The sequence below is a fragment of the Gossypium raimondii genome, chromosome 10, assembly GCF_025698545.1.
Source record: "Gossypium raimondii isolate GPD5lz chromosome 10, ASM2569854v1, whole genome shotgun sequence".
Classification (NCBI taxonomy): Eukaryota; Viridiplantae; Streptophyta; class Magnoliopsida; order Malvales; family Malvaceae; genus Gossypium; species Gossypium raimondii.
This window is the reverse complement of record NC_068574.1, coordinates 9,870,186-9,891,992: the sequence shown is the minus strand read 5'-3', so window position 1 is coordinate 9,891,992 and position 21,807 is coordinate 9,870,186. Positions and strand designations below refer to the sequence as shown.

Below are 21,807 nucleotides of genomic sequence, written 5' to 3'. Positions count from 1 at the left end.
AAATGTGAACGACTCAGTAGACTCCAAAATTGGATTAACCGGTAAGTATGAGCTAAGTAATGGAATGATTTAAATAGACTGGTTGGATTAATATCTTGTGTTGTTTGTAATTGAAAGATAATTAATAGAAGTAAAATATGAATGACAATGTTGAAAATTTTGGTAAACTTACTTACCAAATTTTACCAAATAAGTTATGCATGTTTTTTATATTGTACATGTATAAGGACATATGTAGGCTACATTTTGAGTTTATATGCTTTGTGTTATGTTTTTTGTACTAAATTGAAATATCTTGAATTATGTAAGTACTATTGAGCCTTATTGTTTAGTGTACGGGTTGTTTTCTCTATGCTTAGGTTTAGGTATCTCTTGAAACCCTGGGAATTGAAGCCAGCATCCAGGCGATCGTTTCCGACTCAACAAAGTTTGTAAAGTACCCTTTTTTTATTGTAAATGGCATTTACCTAGGGTTTTAAGTCGGTTTTGTATTGAAATTGTTAAACTTGGAACTTAGTTGTTTAAATGCTATTTCAATGTATCGTTTTGGTATGTTTTGTATCATATGCGGTTGCGGAATAGGTGAATTGGTTGAATGAAATGTATATATGGAATTTTAGGTCCTTTTGAACTTGTAACAGGTTGATTCTTGTGAAAACAGTGAGTCACGTCGTGACGTGGGACATCTGACGTTGCAACAAGAAACAAAGCAAAATTCTAGGTGGCGATGTCATTGCTCAAGATCATGACAAAGCAAAACAATTGTAGTTCATTTAGTAATGATGTATTTACATGTTTAAATTTTGTTTTACTCATAATTTAATATATTTTTTCATTTTAATGTTGTACATATTGAATGTGTTATTATTAATTATTTTCAAACCATACATTTTATTATTTAATGTATATTATTTTAAACACACTCATATATTCTAAATATGTAGTTTTCACACATATAAGCGAGATAGAATTTCTAGTATTAATAATGTTATTGATTGAATTGGTGTCACAAATTAACTCGACACTAACTTAGAATCGATCACAACACTATGATAAACAATTGTACTCATTTAATATTCTTAATATAATGTATTTATATGTTTAAATTTCGTTTTACTTACAATTTAATCTATTTTTATTTTAATATCATACACATTTCATGTGTTATTATTAATTAGTTACAAACCATACATTTCATTATTTATTATATGTTATTTTTAAACACGCATTTCTATTCTTAATAAGTGGTTTTCACACGTATACACGTATAATAGAATTTCTAGTAAAATTATTAATTCTATTAAAATTAGTTGTATAAAAGAATCTATGAAAAAAATTAAAAAAAACAAAGGTAAAAAGACCTCTTTAGACCCTCTCAAATTTGAAATTGAGCAAGCTGACCCCTCTAAAAAAATCGAAACAATTTAATTCTTGTCAATTTCGAAAGTGAGCAACTAAGGACAATCAATTATGACGTTAATGTCTTCCGTCAATTGTACATAATTTTGATTGGTATAATAACAAATTTAGTCTTTGATGCTTTTGATGCTTACATATTTTGTCATTTTGACCTTGATTCTAAAAAAAATCAACAAATTTAGCCTCAACATTTACACATTTATACAAATGTTGCGGACTAAATTTGTTAAATTAGGAGCAAATTGACTAAATGTGTAAATTTTGAGGTTTAAATTTATTATTATACTAATAAATGTTTGAGCAAATTGACAGAAAATATTAATGTCGTGATGAATTGTGCTTAGTTATTCACTTTCAAATTGACCAAGATTAAATTACTTCATTTTTAAAAAGGATCAATTTATCAATTTTGAAATTAAGACAAAAAAAAAATACTTAAAATGTTTGGCAAAGCAAGAGTGTAATATTTTTTGAAATCTTTTTGGTTAATTTATTCTAAATACTATTATCCTAAAAAATTAAATTAAAAAATTTAAAATACAATTTTAATTATTTATTAGATAAATTCAACGATGAAAATTATTCATCTAGGAGTTGGGGAAGAGATCCCTTCAATATCGTGTGCTGGGGTATAGGAGAAAGGTCCCTTTGCCTGGTAGAGCCACGTCATTAATCAGGTTGATAGGTTTGTTATAACCTGATTGTCATCAATAGAATTTACTTTGACATTTCTTTTATTGAGGTAATACAAGATTATTATGCCTCAATAGTCTCTTAATGGTTTCCTCCTAAAGATAAGAGCTTGTCACTGAAAACGGGTGGTGTAATGGAGATGCTAAACGTGCGGATGGCTAGTAGTACTAATCGAGGGTCATTCGAGAGCGCTTCTTAGATCGCATTTCATACCGTCATGTGTCAGTGTAGAACAACAACATTAAACATTTAATGAAGATGAGAAAGATGAAATTATTTAAGTTAATAAATTACAGAACTAATGGTTTTATAATAATTATTAATACACGTAAGAAGATATGGCAGTTGAAGATAATTCACTCGGTGGAGAGCCATAGGTGCAGGGGCGAAGCTATATTTTGGGGAGAAATATGTGTTAAAATTATATTAACTTATATTTATTATAATTTTTAAAAAAATTATATTAATTTTTTATTATTTTGGGTCAAAATGTAATTTAACTATTTATTAACTTATAATTTTATAAGATTTAAAAGAGTTAAAGTGCCATTTTCCTATTTGCTATTGGGAGGGCCGAGCAAGAAAAATCAGATCGAGATGTTTGATCAAGTTATAGAATATAAGTTTAAAAATCACGGTTACTCGAAATCGAACTGAAAATTTTAAATTTATATGATATAAAAATTAATGTTTTATATTTAAAATAATAAAAATAATTTAAAAATTCTTGAAAATTTATTAGTTTTTAAAAATATTTATAAAAACTTAAAAATTTTATCAAATAATATTCAAAAGCTATAAAATAAAACTTATTTTTTTCAAAATAAATCAAAAAATTAAAAATTAAATTACATTATGATGAATAATTCAAAAAAATTTAAAATATCCAATTCAACTGAGCTGATACCACCCTTAGTTAATGGCGTCAACTCACAAGGGTTTGGCGAGGTCAACAAAATCGTAGGGTCGCAAGGTGGAGAACTAATGGTAGGTGTAGCAATAATTAAAACTACAAAGTAATGTACTTTTTTTTAAAAGGTTACACGTTTAAAACAATAAGTTATTTATATTAAATAATTATATATTTAGTTGTTTTTCTTAATTTGATTCATAAATTTGGATTCTGTTGAGATTCGATGAGTTGATGTTATGAGATTGCATCATGTCATTATCTAATTTTTATAAAAAATATTTTTATATTTTTAAAATTTTTTATTTATTTAAGGAGGATGATATAATACAATCTCAATGTTAAATCATCACAGCATTATGGAATTTAAGTTGAGGGACCAAATTAAGAAAATTTGTCAAGCTTTAGGACTAATGTAAACCAAAAATTTAAAAGTTAAATTAAAAAGAATTATCAAGTTCAAAAATTAAAGGTTGTTTTATCCTCGAAAATTAATGAATACGACACTAACAAATTTTTAATTACTATTTTTGTGTCTATGACGTTTAAAATCAGTGGCGGAGCCTGAAATTTTTTTGGGGGACAGAATTAAATTGTATATTTTATGATAGTAAAATACAATTTTATCATTTTAATAGCATATATTTTATAATTTTTAAAGGGTTGAATTAAATTTGTATTATTTTGGAGGGTCAAAATACAATTTTACCATTACTAATCTAAAATTATAAAATTATAAAAGATGTAAATTAAAATTTTACAATTTTAGAGGAGACATCCCATACATCCATTATTCTCATGTTGGTCAAAATGTTGAAAGGAATATTATTGAAGATAATAGAAATAGTTAATTAATTTTAAAGTGACTTAAAATAACTTTAAAATTCGATGAATAGATATATTATTTACTTTTAAAAGTAATTCTTTCAAATGATTATTGATATTTCATAATTTCCAATAAATTTTAAAGTAACAATTTTATTTAATTTGTTTATAAAATTTGTAATCCAGACTAACTTTGTGTTATTCCGAACTGTTTTAAATGTTTGGTAGATGTCAATTAGAAAAGTCAACATTGGCCCCAATAGTTGCTGAGAATAAGTTATGCGTAGTTAAAGGAGTAGTCACTTTTTTAAGCATTGTGATAACAAAAACAAAACAAGGGATTCAAAGATTGTTTAAGTAGTGAAATATTCACTACTTTCAATACTTACAACAAGTGAATCTAATTTTATCACACATTGTAATAATTTCCTCATGTTTGTACCTTAAATATTGATACTCTCACCACTAAATTTATCCCTATAAACTTAATACAATCGCAATGCACTCGTAATATAATAATAACAAACCTTGTAAACAAGGATTGTTGCAGCTAAGTTTTCAACGATCCAATCCAATCTAACTTCCTTGATACAAGGGATTAAATAAATATGATCTGATTCGATCCTCTATATATGTTTCATTCAAGTGTTACAATCTTCATTAATGAGTTAGATATACAACCCCAAAATTTGATTCAATAAATTTCTGATAATTAAAATATAGAAAGAATTCAATCTGTGGCAGTTTGTCCGAGGGTGGACACTACCTTAGACATTTCTTCAACCTTTTCATATTTTTCAACAACAAGTATACCTTAAATTATTTCTTTTCTAATTGATGATAGATGAGAGATTAATATTTTTCCAAGAAAAGTAAAATCAAACTGAAAATAGAAAAAGAGAACACAAAAGTTACCTAAGAATTGGATATGGAAAAAAAAGAGAAAGTTATAGGTAAAGTGGGTAGTTTTAATTTAAATACTTACATTTTTAACAAAGTGGTGGAATGAGTTATGTTTTATTTAGGGGTGGATGTTCGATCAATTTTAAGTTGACGAATTTTATTTTAACATCCTAATTCGATTTGAAATTTTCTCGAATCGATTCGAGTGAGATGAAATTTGAACCGATTCGAATATATTTGTTAAAGTTAAAATAATAAAAAAATGACTTTAGATCCTTATAACCACTGTCACCCACCGTAATCAAATTTGTTATTAACTTTCATCTCCTCATAATTTATTTATTAATCTTTTATATACAGGTTAGCTTATTTGCTTGCTTAGTTGCTTCAATTATCTTCTGATTTTTGCCACTATGTATTTTGAAATTAAAAATATATTAAATATAAAATGTGATTTTTAATAAAAGTTATCTTAAAGATAAAATGTGAAATTGATACCAACATAAAATTTTAACACGAATATTTTATGGCACATCAATAATTCAATATTTAATATAATTAAAAAATTCAATAATATAAATAGTTAAAAAGTGAAATTTAATTTAATAATATAAATAATATATATAAATAAAATTATTACTATTTAGGTTTAGGGATTTTTTTGGATGATTTTTTATTTGGGGGTAAAGGGTGAAAAGAAAAAGTTTGGGGAGAAAATAAAAAGCTTTGAGGGTTGGGTAGTAAAATTTGGGGGGGGGGGAACATTCAAAAAAAAATTTGGGGTAAAAATGGGATTGGGGTAGATAGGGGGTGGGATGGGAGGAGAGTAAAAGTTTTGGGGAAAGTAAAAATGTAAAATATTATAGTTTGGTATTAAGTTTATTCGAATTATTCGAATTCAAAAATTAAACTTGATTCGAACTCAAAATTTGGAAAAAAAATTGAGTTGACTCGAATAACTCGATTCATTTAACTCAAAATTCAAAATTTTTTTGAGTCGAATCGAGTTTTACTCACTTCTAAATTTATCTAGGCTTATTGCATTATTATTGATAGTAAGAAGTGGTTTGGTGGAGAGCATGGTAAAATTGAGGATGGTTTATCTGTTTGGGTGGTGATCAGTGGTGGAGTTTGAAATTTTTTTTGAGGGGGTCGGAGCTAAATTGTATTTTTTACGATAGTAAAAATATAATTTTATTATTTTAATAGTCTATATCTTTATAACTTTTAAAGGGTTAAATAAAATTTTTATCATTTTTTGGGATTAAAATATAAATTTGTCATTACTAATTTAAAATTTTATAAATTATAAAAGGCTTAAATTAAAAATTTACTATTTTAGGGAGGCCATGACCCTCTAGGTTTTCACTACACTCCGCCACTGGTGGTGAATAGTATTATTTTGGAAGAGATTTGTGGGAGAGAAGAGATGTTAAGTGTAGGATGAGTGAATACACTTGATCTTTGGGTGAGAGAGATATAAATTGGTCTCAAGGGACATGTGTCCCCTTTTTATAAGCTAGTTGGTCTTTTTCAATATTCATATTGGCATTACTTAGATTATAGGGTATGCAGGCGATAAATAGTGGTTATTTTGTGGGAATGACCTAAATTTTGGAAGTAGATGATTTGCATGTTCTCCAAATTCTAACAAAACAATACCCAACGTTAAAGTTAAGTTGATGAAACTATGAGAGCCATTATATCCTGAAAAATTTTCCATATATACCAATTATGAACCTACATCAAATTGGCAAAACCCATAAATATGTGTATAATGTATCTTTAATTTTTTTTTTTATATTTTGAGGGTACTACCTTATCTTATTTCTTTTATTTATATATCATATATAAATATATGTTAAATAAACACAAATACTTTAATAAGAATGAGAAATTGTTTTATTATACATTTAAACATAATTAGATATTTATTAAGCAAAGATTATTTTCTTTAAAAGTAGTAGGCTTTGATCCAAATTCCAAACTAAATATTTGAGTTTTCTAATGTTAATAGTTTTAGTGAACAGATGTTATCTTGGATATGGATGAAAATATATTTATTTAAAAGGTAAATTATTTAGTTAGTCACTCGATTTTTGGATATTTTAATTTGGTCACTTAAAATGAAATTTTTACAATTTTGTTACTCCAACTTTAAGGCATTTTCAATTTAGTCACACAAGCTTTAAATCTCTAATGACAGTTAATTGTATATGCCACATCATGTTACATTTTTATTCTGGTCACTCAACTTCTAGGTCTTTTTTCATTTTGACCACTCAACAAATATTATTTTTTAAGTATTGATCGAGGTAAAAAAATATTAAGGATTAAAGTAGAAAAGCATGAAACTAAAATAATGTATTAAATTTTTTCAAATTGTACTTGTTTACCCGTTACCCAAAGTTCTACATTTTTCAATATTAAAATTTTAAATTTTAAAATATCAAAATTAATTAAATAATTTGTTGAAAATTTTATTCCTTAACATGTTAGCCGATTTGTTACTATAATATTGAAATAAATTAATTTAATCGCTTCTAAAATTTTAAATTTTATTTTATGTTTCCAAATTAAAATAAACTCAAATAATTTATCTTTAATAATTTGTTATGGAACACAAATTTTTTTGATTATATGATCTTGAATATTCCATGCTAAGCTAAAAGTAAAGAAAATCCTTACAATTAATTAAATTAATTCATTTTATCTTTCACGCCAAACAAAACTCATAATTTTTCATCATTTATTTACCCAAGCAAAGAATGATCGATTAATTAATTGCAATGATTTTTTCGTTAAATTTAAGCTTGGTAAGCAATTATTAAATATGAATTATTTGAGTTGATTTCATTAAGGATAATTTGAAACATAAAATAAAATTTAAAAATTTAGGAGGCGATTAAATTAATTAATTTCAATATTATAATAACAAATCGGTTGACATTACCAAGGGATAAAAATGGAATAATATTTGGTATACGACTGGTAGATTTTAGACTCTACAAACAGGGTCAGAGGATTGATAAGTATCCTTAGAAGTATAGTAAAATATTAAAAAAATAAATTTTTTAAAAAAGAGACGCATGACAGTTTTTAAGGCGGCTTGTGGAATAAAAAAAATACACTCTCAGTGTACCTAATACTAAGTCTAATATTATGTTTGGTTGGAGTATTATCTTTTAACGCATGTATAATAAACTAATATAATTGATAATATTTAACTACTCCCATGACTTATTTTTAGAAAAGAGAAGGAAAAATCTTAGCATATTTTGAAGATGTCTTAATTTTTTCAAGAGCTTTAATCTTATTTCTAATATCAAGTTTAAATTTGTATCAATTATTTTTTATTTAATGTCTAACTATTGAAATACATATGTAATAAATAAGCTTTTTTCCTTATGTTATTTTATGTCAAATTTATTTATATATTTAATTTTATTTTTACTACACTCTATAACACACTTGTCAAACCCTAAATTTACTTGTGCCGTATGGAATAAATTTCTTTTATTTATTTTGTTAAAATTTCAATACTAAAAAGGGAATTTAGAATGAGATAAACAAGTATAAATTTTTATGCATACTATTTTAGTTTCTACCATTTTTTACTTTAATAATTAAATTTTTTATCACAACCAATACTTAAATAAAAGATATCATTTTGGGTGATTAAATTGAAAGCGACTGAAAAATTAAATAAATAAAATAAAAGTATAAACATTATGTTGTATATTAATAGCCGCTAGAGATTAAATGACTAAAATATAAACACCTTAAAAATTAAATAACGAACCAAAACATCAGGTACCGAGTTTACCTTGTTTATAATATATGTAGCCGACATTCAACTTTTAACTCCAGCAAAGCTTGATTAAATTTCACGGCTTTCTTGCAGAAAATCAAAAAGAAGAAAATCATAAAGGGGTTCGTCAGAGAGACGGCAAAGTGGTGTACGCCAAAACATGCGATAAGGACGCTCGCCAGATTTGTTGCTAAGACTTCCTTTGGATACAAAAAATCTCCCGTTTCAGTGCGTTTAGACTATTTTTTTGAAATCAATCGCACTGATATTGGTGTTTGGATTTTACCCATTGCCGCACTGTAGTCTTCTCATCATGCTGTAGTATCAGTGGCGCCACTGGAGGTTTAAGTTGTGTTCGTCAGGTTCTGACTTCTGCCCCCGTTTCTTTCATGTAGCCTCAAAAATGAAAATCGAAACAGAGCCGTTTCTAAAGGCAAAAAGGAACTCACTAGAAGTAGTGGAATACTGTTCGGACTGTCTTTAGAATTTAAAAGCATAATAATCTTTTTACTCTCTAATTTTAAAATATTTAATTTTTCATATATTTTAATGTTTAAATTTATATTTTCTCAAATCTTCCCAAAATAAATAAAAAGTTGACATTTGTTGATTTTGTTGACGTGATTGTTACATGTAAATTGTCATATGGATTATATGTAAGCATTTAATTAGTTTTTAAATTTTAAAAATATTAAAATTTTTTATTTTTAAAAATAACTTTTATAATTGTCTTGAATTTTTAAAATTTAAAAATAATTAAACATTAACGTGGCATTCATGTGTATGTCACCTTAATAAAATTAAAAAAGTTAACTTTTTTATCTAATTTAGAGTGACTTGATCAAAAAACCATAAATTTAAGTGTTAAAAAGACGAAAAATTAAATAAAAAGTTATAATATATTTTTTATAAAATTAAAGAGTCAAATAGGTAACACAGAGTATCAAATACTTTTACGTGCCTAGTATAAAAATATTTCATCATACTTACAAAAATAAATAAATAGATGGATTTCATTTGTTGTATATTTAAAAATGGTTAAATCACATTTTGGGGCTTGAATTTGGTAACTTTTTTAAATTGCGATCTAAATTTTTATCCAAGTTACACCTTGAACTTAACAAATATTTCCACATTGGGACTTCAACCTTTTTTATCTATTAGTTATTAAAAGCTCTAAAGTTCAAGGGTAAACATTAAAAAAAGAAAAACCTTAATATGAGAATGATTCTACTTAAGAAGGACTTTAGTCATCTAAATTGTACTACTAAAAAACATTGGTACTATTAATAAATAATATTATTAATAATGACGATTATCATATTTATTTGGTTAAAATGTGTTATAAGATCCTACACTTTTATAAATTTAGAATTTAATTTTATATTGAGGAGATTAGTCTTTTATTTTTAAATTTAAAATTTAAGTTCATCGATTAACACTAATAAAAATATTTGTTAAATTTAAATTTATTACGATGTTATTTTTAGTCACAGTGAATATTTTTATTTTAAAATGTCACACCAATAAATTTAACAAAAAATAACAGATTAACAATTGGACTTAAAATTTAAAATCTAAAAATAGAAAGACTAATTTCCTGAAATAAAAGTACAAAAACAACATTTTAAATTTATGAATAGTACAATGACCTATAACATATTTTAATCTATCTCTATTGTTATTATTTTTGGTTGAAACCAAGGTGTGACTAATCCCTACCACAAATGATCTCTAAAAAGAAAAAATTGGTTATAAAATTCCAAAGTTGGATTCTCAATAATTTTAAACATTCTTATAAAACATAATCATCAACATCAAATTATTTTAATAAAAAGTCGAACATAAAGATACAAAATTTCCCATCCCTGTCCCCAAAATGAAATTTTTTATAAACCCTTTATAATTTATAAATTTTAAAATTTATACTTTAGCCCTAAAAATTATACAATTTCGATTTAATCCTTTAAAAGTTATAAAGATATAAAATAGTGAAATTACATTTTTACTATAATAAAAATATACAATTTAATTCCGATCTCCAAAAATAATTTCTAACCCCGTCACTACAAATGAGGCTGGGCTGTCAAATGCAATACTGAAGTTTCAGAATTTAAATTGTGTATATGTGAAATTCTCATAAATAGAAGTTGTTTTAGTTTAAATTTTATTATATATTATCTATTTAAAATTAGATATATTCTTATAATGTTTAAACTTTTAGATGATTAAACCCAAAAATTTTGGGATTGAATTTGCGCGAGTGTTATTGATTTGGAAAGTGAAAAACAACGGTATCTGTCGGCGGAAAGAGCCAACCGAGATAGAAGATTCAACCCCCACGCGCAATTCCAAGGAGTTAAATTAACCACAAAGAACCCAACCGAGAGTCTTGTTCACTTTCCTTCTACCCGAGTCTTAAGAAGCTCATCTTACAAAATAATTTTAAGTGGAGCCATTTCCGACAACGCGTCACAAATTAAAATGGAAAACGACGACTCAAAACCAAACATCTCAAAACAACATCGTTTTTATTACCAAAATTCTCTTCCATTTATATTTCTTTCCTAATAATTCAATTTATAGTACAAATTAATAAATAATGGTTAAGAGAACACTAATTAAGGTTTTTGTTAACACTTCAATAATCAAAATTCAACACATGTTGAGTCCAATGTTTGTGTAACTGTGTATATTAACAAATTTAGCTCTCAAAGTTTAAACATGCTGTCCATTTGGTCTTAAATTAAGTATTTAACAAACTTATCCTACAATATTTGTGTAAATGTGTATATGTTGAGGCTAAATTTGTTGAATTTTATAGAATTAAGGCCAAAATGACATTCAAAGTTAAATTTGTTATTATACCAATTAAAATCATGTACAATTGATAGAAGACATTAATTCCATGATTAATTTTCTTAGTTGCTCACTTTCGAAATTGATAGGAATTAAATTGTTTCAATTTTTTTATGGGGACTAGTTTGATCAATTTCGAAATCAATAGGGACTGGTGGGAATTTTTACCTAAAAATTTCTATATTTATCATGGCTTTATTGGCTTTTTTTTTTCTTTCTTTTTCAGCCAGTCTGTGGTAGAGTCAGACCCAGCCAGCCAACCGGCCAGCCTTTCTGCACCTCAAGAAAAGAGAGCTAAATAACTCAGTTTCTTCCATGGGAGCCACTCTAAAACGCTGCGTTTTACCTTCCCCATTTCTTCAGTTCTTCTTATAATTTTCCTGGTAATTTTCTTGCCACATTCAGTGTAAGCAAACTGAAAACTTTTTCCCAGTCTCTTTTTTCTGCCTTTTTTAATCTCTGCATTGTAAAGATTCTTGTTTTTTCTCAGCTAATTTTAGCTAAAATTTTAACATTTTTCAGCATACGTGGTTTATAGGAGTTGGATCTGATGCTCAAGAATCCAATTGTTTCAGTTTAGTAGCATTTTTGGGTTTTTTTTATTAGTTATTTTTTAATGAGCTACAAAGTTTCTATTTTTAGTTGCTGTAGCTCTGTTTAGCTTATTTAATGTTTAGGCTTAGAGCTATGATTATAAGTTGTTTTTCTGTTTTTCATTATTTCTTCCTTTTTTATGTTAATGATGTCTACTTTAGTGGCTTAGTAATGGAGTGCAATTATTATTTGTTACTTTTCTCTTTCTTTTTGTTCTTTTGGAAACTATGTCTCCCTGGGCTTGGTTGTTGAGAAAATGCAGGAAAGTTTAAGGAAAAAAGAGTTTTGCCTTTAATTTGTTTTAGGGTATACAAATTAGTCTTGTTAGTCTTAATTTGCGGTAGTTTCTCATTTCCCTTTTGCTTGATCCTTTGTGGTACAATGCATTAGGGTTTAGGATTATTAGGCCGGGTTTAACTAAATTTACATTTATGATTTATTTCTTGATGCAAAGTTTCCTCTATTATAATTTTACTTCTTGCATTGTAGGAATTTATCTATCTTGTGCATTGAATGGTTTAAGATAAACACATCCTTTTGAAACACGTCAAACAACGATGCTTGGTTCAAGTGCGAAGATTCGGAGAGGGCCAACTGTTCATGTTGATTATCTAATCCACATTCAAGAGATTAAACCTTGGCCTCCATCGCAGTCACTGAGATCAGTTCGTTCTGTACTGATTCAGTGGGAAAATGGTGAACGTAGTTCGGGGTCTACGAAAACTGTTTTGCCAACTGTTGGTTCTGTTGCTGTTGAGGGAAAAATCGAGTTTAATGAGTCATTTAAGTTACCTGTGAACCTAGTGAAGGACATGTCTATTAAAGGCAAGGATGCTGATGTTTTCATGAAGAATGTCTTAGAATTTAACTTGTATGAGCCTCGAAGGGAAAAGATTCAGTTGTTAGGTACTGCTATTGTGGATTTGGGGGAATATGGTGTTATTAAAGAGACACTAGAGGTTACCGCTCCGGTGAACAGCAAGAGGAGCCTAAGTAACACTGCTCAGCCAATTTTATTTATTAAAATTGATCGAATTTATAAGGGTCGAAACAGTGCTTCATCATCAAGAGGCAGCCTCTTGCTGGAGAGGAAAGAAAGCGGGACTGTTTCGTCTCTGATGGATGATGAGTATGCCGAGGAAGCTGAGGTTGCTTCATTTACCGATGATGATGTTTCCTCACACTCATCTCATACCGTTTCTTCTTCAACTTTGGAATCTAATGGAGGTTCGCATCCTCAAAATGAAGAGGTAACTTTTAGTTATTCCCTTGTGATTGTGGCATTTGTTTACATGATGCTGGAAAATTTGTCTGACACAGAATTGTTTAGGCATGATGAACCTTTTTCATTGCATCTTTTATTTTGCGGGTGGAATCAACATGTCTGTGTGTATATGTATATGTATATTTATATATCTGCCCTTAGGGCATGATTATTTTATTCTGCGGCATGGCCTTAAGGTCAGCCTAATGGGATGCCTTGATTTTTCTTTGATAAGTTAAACTGCCTTAGGCAATATAGTAATCGGTGCTGAATTGCAGAATGGACCAGTCAGTCAAATTGATTGCAAGGGAGATGCCAGAGGGGCTTCATCTGAGAACTCAGTAGATACTCGTGCTTCGGCATCTGACTCTTATAGTTCCAATTCTCCTGTACGAGATAATATTGTTATCCATAAAGTTCACTCTTCATCATCCTTGCCTAATGACAATACACAGGATGCAACCAATACCAGCATGAGAAGTGATGATTGTGAAGATTTATCTCAGAAGGTTCATGAAATGGTTGCCAACAAGGGAACCATGGTTACATGCGATGTTCAAAGTACTGAAGGTACATCTGATAGTTCTAAGGCCAAAATGGCAGGCTCCGCTAAGAGTCCTCAAGTTGATAAGCTTGAATCTGTAGATTTTAGTGATTCTATTGTTGATGGAGAAGATGATAGGAAAGCTCAAAGAAATGGAAAAGTTTCCTCTAAGGAAGCTTCAGCTGCTGATGACGCATATGATAATTCTCGGGAAGGAAACTCAGGATATAATTGGCAAGAAAATGGACATGAAGGTCAATACTGGGAAGCGAAAAAGTATTCTACTGAAGATGAGCAATTGAATATTCATTCACAAGAAAACTCTTCAAGCCAAGGGAATCTTGGAACAAAGTCCGATGCCCTAAAAAGTGATAGACTAAAGCATGTGAAGTCTGTTCGATCTTCATCTGACTCAGTTAGGAGCAATGGGTTGGTGAGCGATAACCAGCATGCAGAATTGAAGGAGGCTGGTGTTTTGGGGGATGCGCAGCACGGGCCTGGGACCTTAATAAACAAATCAAGCAATGGAAGTAAAGATGCTAAGGTATACCCAAAGGACACGAGAAGTGCCATATTGGATAACAAAATACAGCAGTTGGAAAACAAGATAATGATGCTTGAGGGAGAACTAAGAGAAGCTGCTGCCATTGAAGCTGCCCTTTTCTCAATAGTTGCTGAGCATGGAAGCTCCATGAATAAGGTGCATGCTCCAGCTCGGCGCCTTTCTAGGCTGTATCTTCATGCTTGTAAGGAAGGCTTCCAATCAAGGAGAGCAAGTGCAGCTAGAAGTGCTGTTTCTGGGCTTGCTCTGGTTGCAAAAGCATGTGGAAATGATGTTCCAAGGTATGATCAAGTCATATATTATTCTTGATGTTTTACCAGAACAACATTCTTCACCATCAGTTTGCATTAACATTTTAAAGTTCTATTACTCTAATTTCTCAATTCTCCAGCATCCGAAACTGGATTTTTTCCCCAAAAATTTTGGTTGTAACTAGCCTTTTTGATTGTTTATTTATGGTGGATGAGACTTTCCTTGAAAATTTCTGAGCTATTCTCCTTTAGATGTTTTAAAAGGTGAAAATTCTGGTGATATCTCTTGTCAAGTCCGAAGTTGGTGAGTAATATTGTTGGTTAAAGGCTGGTCTATTTTACATTGTTTCGCTTATTAAAAGCACAACATATGGAGCCTATGATGAGTTCAAGGAAAGTATCATGACTTCTCATGAAATCATGTCATATGTATGGTGATTACAGGTTGACATTTTGGTTGTCAAACTCTGTTGTACTGCGAGCAATTATAAGTGAAAGTATTGGAGATATGGGGTTACAACTTTCTGCTGGACCCATGGAAGGAAATGGAGGTGGAAAGGAGAAAAAACATGTATCATCACCATTGAAATGGATAGAAACCTCTCCTGGAAGAAAGGAAAATAAACTTATCTCATATGGAAGTTTTAGTGACTGGGACAGCCCACTTGCCTTTACTTCCGCCCTGGAAAAGGTTGAAGCATGGATCTTTTCTAGAATCATCGAATCCGTCTGGTGGCAGGTAGTACATTTAACACTTTCCCCCCACTTTTATTGAAAAAAAAAATCCATAAATACATGATGACTCATTGAATGTTACAAACTCTATTGTCATCTGACCAACTTATGTCCTGTATTTCTACCTCAGACCCTCACTCCACATATGCAATCGGAAGCTAGAGAAGAAGTTGATATAGGTATCAGCTCTGCCTCAGGTAAAAGCTATGGTAGGGTATCTAGTGCAAGTGATCAAGACCAAATGAACTTTTCGTTAGATCATTGGAAGAAGGCTTTCAAGGATGCGTGTGAAAGACTTTGCCCAGTTCGAGCTGCGGGGCATGACTGTGGCTGCTTGCATTTGCTGTCTAGATTGGTAATTTTTTTTGATGAATTAATTAAATGGAACACAAGCATATGGTACAGTAACAATTCATTTTTGCAGTGGGAGGACGATGGCATGTGAAACTAACAGCTTTCTTGTTAGTATATTAACATTTTAAATAGTATTATGTTATTCGTATACAGGAGATTTAATGTATGCATTGAAGATAAAAGAATTATGCATTTCTCAAAGAGTTGAAGTGACTGTTACTTTGCTTCTTACCCTGATGACTGCTAAATAATTGGACATTTTTCATGTCTTTCTGACTGTTGCTTTTTCCGGTGTTGGTTCCTTACTGTAATTATTATTTTTTCTTCTAAATTAAATTTGTTATAATTCATCCTTATGCATTTAGATAATGGAGCAATGCGTGGCTAGGCTAGATGTGGCTATGTTCAATGCTGTTCTTCGTGATTCTGGTGATGAGATCCCTACTGATCCCGTGTCTGATCCCATTAGTGATCTTCTAGTACTTCCGGTCCCAGCTGGTAAAGCAAGTTTTGGTGCTGGTGCACAACTGAAAAATGCGGTAAGCAATGCAAATATGGTAGCCTTTAGGTTAATCCTTGAGTGAGAATATTGTATATTATGCTATCATAATTGATTAGTCATAACTATTCTCCACTGGTAGTTAGATCTAAGTTTGCTAACCTTTTTTTGTTACTTTTCCTCTTCGGTGTGGGCCTATATCGCTTTGGTTCTTCATTTTTCTTGAAATGTCTGACGCATATTGGACATGGGGATATGACCTTCCAACGGATCTTTGAACTATATGGAAAAACTTAGAAAAAACAGAACATAGTCATGTTGGAAACTTATCCGCATCTGAGACTCACACCTGAGTCCAAATAACATAGATTTTAACCTTGGTTTCTCTAAAGCAACTCTTGTTGAATTTCATTTGTGGATGTCAGATTGGAAACTGGTCTCGATGGTTGACTGACCTCTTCGGTATCGACGATGAGATCGACCAGGATGGCAGTGACGAGCGACAAGACACATCCATAAAGTCTTTCTATCTCCTTAATGCATTGAGCGATCTCATGATGCTTCCTAAGGACATGCTTCTGAGTAAACCTATCAGGGAAGAGGTTTGGCACCCACTTCTGACTTATTGTTTGATCTCCAGGGTTGAAATGCTCTTTACTGGTTTTTCATAGTGCTTTCTTTATTTTCAAAGGTATGTCCAACATTTGGTGCAACATTGATCAAGAGAGTTCTTGACAACTTTGTCCCAGACGAGTTTTGCCCTGATCCGGTTCCAGATGTTGTGCTTGAAGCCCTGGAGGCTGAGGTTAGTCTTTTAATCATGTCCTATGCGGCTCCAGTTCTTCTTTATTGTTTAAATATCAATGTATGACACATTTTTATGGATATGGATACAAGGACATAACCTTCCAAAGACCTCCTAGTACATGGAGAAACCTATAAAAAATTGAATATACTTGCATGCAAGTTTGAGTAACATTGTATCTGTGTGTTTGAAATGTCTAAAAAGAGCAAAGTACTTCTGCTTTGTGCCTCTATTTTGCTTCAGGATCCTGCCGAAGCCAGGGAAGGGTTTGTCACAAGCTTTCCCTATGTTGCATCTCCTCCAATTTATTCACCGCCTTCTGCAACATCTGTTGCTAGCATCATTGGTGAAGTTGGTAGCCAATCTCAGCTGAGAAGAAGTCGGTCATCGGTCCTCAGAAAATCATACACAAGCGACGATGAGCTTGATGAATTGAATTCACCCTTGGCTTCAATCTTCAATGATGGCTTCCGATCCTCACCTGTTCAATCGAAACCTATCTGGATATCGAAGGGGAACAACTACCAAAATGCTATTAGATATGAACTCCTAAGAGATGTATGGATGAAATCTGAATGATTGCAAGTTGTATTATGTTTATGAGTGTATAAATGGTTGACAATCCTTTTGTAGGTAAATATTGGTTCCTTATTCTACATTGATGTTTCTGTATATAGAATAGATTTGACATTAGCTTTTAGAACTTTATATGTAACTCAGTGACTTTCCTTTAAACTTTTTCCATATATTTAGAAAATAATACAACATATCTATGTGTTACTTGGATTCTGATGTAAGTACGCATTTAATATGGATATATTCGTTTTAGAAAGAAAAAAATTCTATGTATTTGAAGCATTATACACTTCTTTTATGTCCAAATATTTGTTGGATACATTTGTGAGAAACAAAGTACTACAAAGAAATGAAGAAATACCTGTGTGAAAATAGATAATTTTATGATTTATGATTTATTATTATTACAGCAATTGTAGAGAAAACATACTATTATTTATTTTCAAGATTTTGATTTGGAGTGCCAGGGATACTTGCAAGGACATGGATCATTCAGAGGAATTGTTTGTTGATGAATTTACCAGAGGTTTGCAAGAGCTTTCACAGATCAACATATGTTCATCTTCAGGAGATTCATCCATCAATCTTGATAACTTCTCTACGATCTCTCCAGCATTGGGTCTCAAACAAGGGTCTTCTTCAGTGCAAGCTCTCGCAAGATTTGCCATTGTCAAAGCTGTATCAAACCAGTAATTCTCCCCTAATGCACAGTCCATCCATTGTCTTAGCTCATCTTTATTTTCAGACACCAAAATGGTCTTGATTTTCTCAGACAGCCAAACATTGGCCCCTCCCTTGTTGTCTGGTCTGGTTATGGGTGTCTTCCCAGACAAAATCTCAAGCAAAACTACCCCATAAGCGAAAATGTCAACAGCTGGTGAAACCACACCTTGATGAAGATATTCAGGAGCCAAGTAGCCCAAGTTCCAAGTGGCTGGATTAGTTGAAACATCAGGATACTTGGTTTCATCTTCAACACTACTGTTTCGAATACCGAAATCACCAACCTTTGCATTAAAATCTTCATCCAGGAAGATGTTTTTGCTCTTTATATTTCTATGAATATAGCTTGGATTCATAACCTGGTGCATGTACTGTAATGCCACTGCTACATCACGACTGATCCTTAACCTTTGCTTCCATGTCAAAAAGCAATAACAAGAAGCAATGAACTGGTTTTTCATTGCCAATCCACCATGTAACCAGTCTTTCAAGGAACCATTCTTAGCGTATTCGAAAACCAAAAACGAACTCGAACCCTCAGTCACACAGGTCCCCAGCAGTCTAATTATGTTGGGATGCTGGTGAGTTGCATCACTGAAGAGTCTAACTTCAACGTTTGAAACATGTTCAGTTTTAATGAGCTTTATAGCCATGTTTTTCCCATTGAGACGACCATGATACACCTTTCCCTGGATCTGATTACCGGGATTAAAATCCTCAGTGGCTTTCTTCAGCTCTTCAATGGTGTATAACTCCAGCAACCCCTTTCGAGGCGTAAGATGAACATGATCTAAACCTTCCTGGGAACCCTCAAAAGATACTTTCTTATCACTTGCTGCTGTTCTTACACTGAAACCAAGTTGCTGCAGCTCCATATCTGAATCAATGCTGCTTAAGTTTGGCTTCTCCTTCCTCTTCAGTCGGATCACGAAGACCACCGCTGCCGCCGCAACCGCAATGATAGCTCCAAATATAGCAATAGTTAAAGCAATATAAACTCCTACATTCCACATCCTTGGCTTTCCCTTGGGTGCACTAATAATGAGGATGCTGGTTTCAGGAAAATGCAGGTTTGGTTCACTTGGTTAAGTAATATGCTTGGAATACATACACCATTGTTGCATTTCCAATCAGTTGGCTACAATTAAGGCTGAAAAGGGGTGGTGATATGAATTAAGAAAGAAGTTCATAAGTAAGGCTCACTGAGTAAAGAGGGTTATATGAATGGCCGACCAGTTCAACTTGAACAATTGAAGAAAGAGCTCACTTCGAGAGAGTGAACATTTTGGATCCATAAAATTTATATATATAAAAAAAAAGTGTTAAAAAATAAGAGCTTTTTTGCTGTTTTTTCCCAAGGTTTTCAAGGACAAGATTCTTGGGATGACCAAGAAAATGTATATATTTTATCTGCTTCTAGCTGTTCGACAACCTCCTATAGGCTATAGGGTTATAGCATTGGGGATTGATTCGTTTAAAATTTGAGATTTATAAATATATGGCTTAATTTACTATTTGGTCCTTGAATTATATCTTTTTTCATTTTAGTACCAATTGAGCTAAAACTCAACCGGCAAAACTAAATCATTACTTAACCTTATATAAATGTTCCATTATTTACTGCAATATTATTAATATCTTTTCAATTATCTGTCAATAATTATTTAATAATTCATTAATTTTAAAGCTTTTAGTGAGAATTATTTAACGCACTAATCAAATTGTGAATTAACATGAAGATTAAAATAATTTTAGAACATTAAATTATAATTATGATATCATGCTACAAAAATTTTGATATTTTTAATATAAAGTTTATCTATTAAATATTATCGGATTCAATATCTTTAATAATTAGTGAAGTTATCCTAATATTAAAATTAATTTTATCAGCTTTTGCAAAATTTTAAAATTATATGTAAATATTCCATCATACATTTGTTTACTATAATTTTATTTATAAATTATGTTGAAAGTTTTCTTGTTATAAATTTTATCAAAATAATATTTTAAAAGTTAGAATTTAATGACTTCATTTTAGGTTAACAAACTATATTATAATTATTTTATTTTATCTTATTTTTTAACATAGAGAAAATTATCGATTTGAAATTTAAGTTAATTAATTAAAATTCATATTAAATTTTTTATTAATCTTAAAGTAGATTAATATTATGTGAATTCTTTTTTAAATACTAATTAATTTAAGTTTAAATAAAATAATAAAATTATAAATTTAGATAGCTTAACTCTGTTAATTTTAAGATTTAAAAGGTATTTATGTTGTTCACTTTTAATAATTAATTTGATATTCACACTTAGATAGATAGATATTATACATACCAAAGGAAGCATAGGGAAACATATAGTATGTCAAGCCCTCATGAATTTATGTTGCAGAACTGAACAAAAATCGCCCAAGATAGGATGGCTTCACAATCGTATACAATTCGGTCTCTATGTTGATCTTACCCAAAAATATAGAGGTCACACCTCCTACTGGAAGGACGAAATCAACCTAAAGGTCATTCATAATACCAAGATCGAGATGTGCATTAATAGTTTCACTAATTAGTATTACTGTAATACCTTTTACTCAGACCAACAACAGTTCCAGATAAGCGGCGTTGTATTCGATGGCCGGAGGCATCACCAATCCATTGAAACACTGTTATGGATTGAGACATAAACATCAGTAAACGATTGTAATTCTAGTTAAGACAACTAAAATAATTCAACCTTCTCAATGTTAGGTATCGGTATTGATTTTCTCAAGAAAACTTAATTGGATGTTGACTTCAATGGGTATCAATACCCTCTATTTAGGCATGATATTTGAGGAAGTGATATCGATATACAACCCCTCTCAAAATTTCATTTTACTACTACCTTGCATTTGTATTGGTACTCTTGCTTGGGTATTGATACCTAACTACAAAGTTACCCTTAGCTTGTCTTCTAAGCTACTTCCTAAGCAAGGTAACTCATAAAATTTGCCGAAATTTCTTACTAAAATGCTAATTACCAACACTTAATCCATTTATCACATAGCTACTCAAATATATATGTTAGGGATAGACTCGAATTAACGACGAACAAGAACGCATAGAGAAAATTGGGCACAAATATTTACGTGGAAAAATTCCTTCGATGAAGAGGATAAAAAATCACAGGCAAAAAAAGACTTCACTAAATGAGCAAAAAATCGAAGACTACAAGATGAAGATAATCAAAACAAACCCTAACCCAAAATTCAAAGCTCTTTGGTTAAAACATAAAATTTTCTTAAAGCTCTCTCAAAGCCTTTTCTTAATCTTGATGTTATGAAGATGATGATGTTATTCTATGGTTACTAAGGCCCTTTTTATAGGCAGATTAGAGTTCTAATTTGACTAAATATTTTTTTGGAATAATCAGAGTTAACTAGGAAAAGTAACTTCGTTGAAAGTTTAATTACGCAGCTGCTTTGAGACAGAATTT

The 21,807-nt window shown here is 30.5% G+C and overlaps 2 protein-coding genes across 4 annotated transcripts; one reads left to right on the top strand and one right to left on the bottom strand.

The window, feature by feature from the left end:
• Positions 1–11,635: 11,635 nt before the first annotated feature.
• LOC105777003 (uncharacterized) lies at positions 11,636–17,814 on the top strand. Of its 3 annotated transcripts, none has more exons than XM_012600029.2 (9): positions 11,636–11,803; positions 12,504–13,264; positions 13,557–14,665; positions 15,080–15,374; positions 15,501–15,725; positions 16,090–16,263; positions 16,649–16,825; positions 16,915–17,028; positions 17,272–17,814. In XM_012600029.2, exons 2-9 carry the CDS (start codon positions 12,572–12,574, stop codon positions 17,605–17,607), a joined length of 3,123 nt encoding a protein of 1,040 aa, XP_012455483.1. In that variant the 5' UTR covers positions 11,636–11,803; positions 12,504–12,571; the 3' UTR covers positions 17,608–17,814. The 3 variants fall into 3 exon arrangements, with proteins under 3 accessions (XP_012455483.1, XP_012455484.1, XP_052478042.1); XM_012600030.2 differs by having other exon boundaries at positions 11,642–11,826; XM_052622082.1 differs by lacking the exon at positions 11,636–11,803 and adding an exon at positions 11,846–11,994.
• LOC105775247 (protein LYK2) lies at positions 17,780–21,020 on the bottom strand. The gene is made up of 2 exons (XM_012597776.2): positions 20,917–21,020; positions 17,780–19,407 (listed from the first exon to the last, which is right to left on the bottom strand). Exons 1-2 carry the CDS (start codon positions 21,018–21,020, stop codon positions 18,093–18,095), a joined length of 1,419 nt encoding a protein of 472 aa, XP_012453230.2. The 3' UTR covers positions 17,780–18,092.
• Positions 21,021–21,807: the final 787 nt, after the last annotated feature.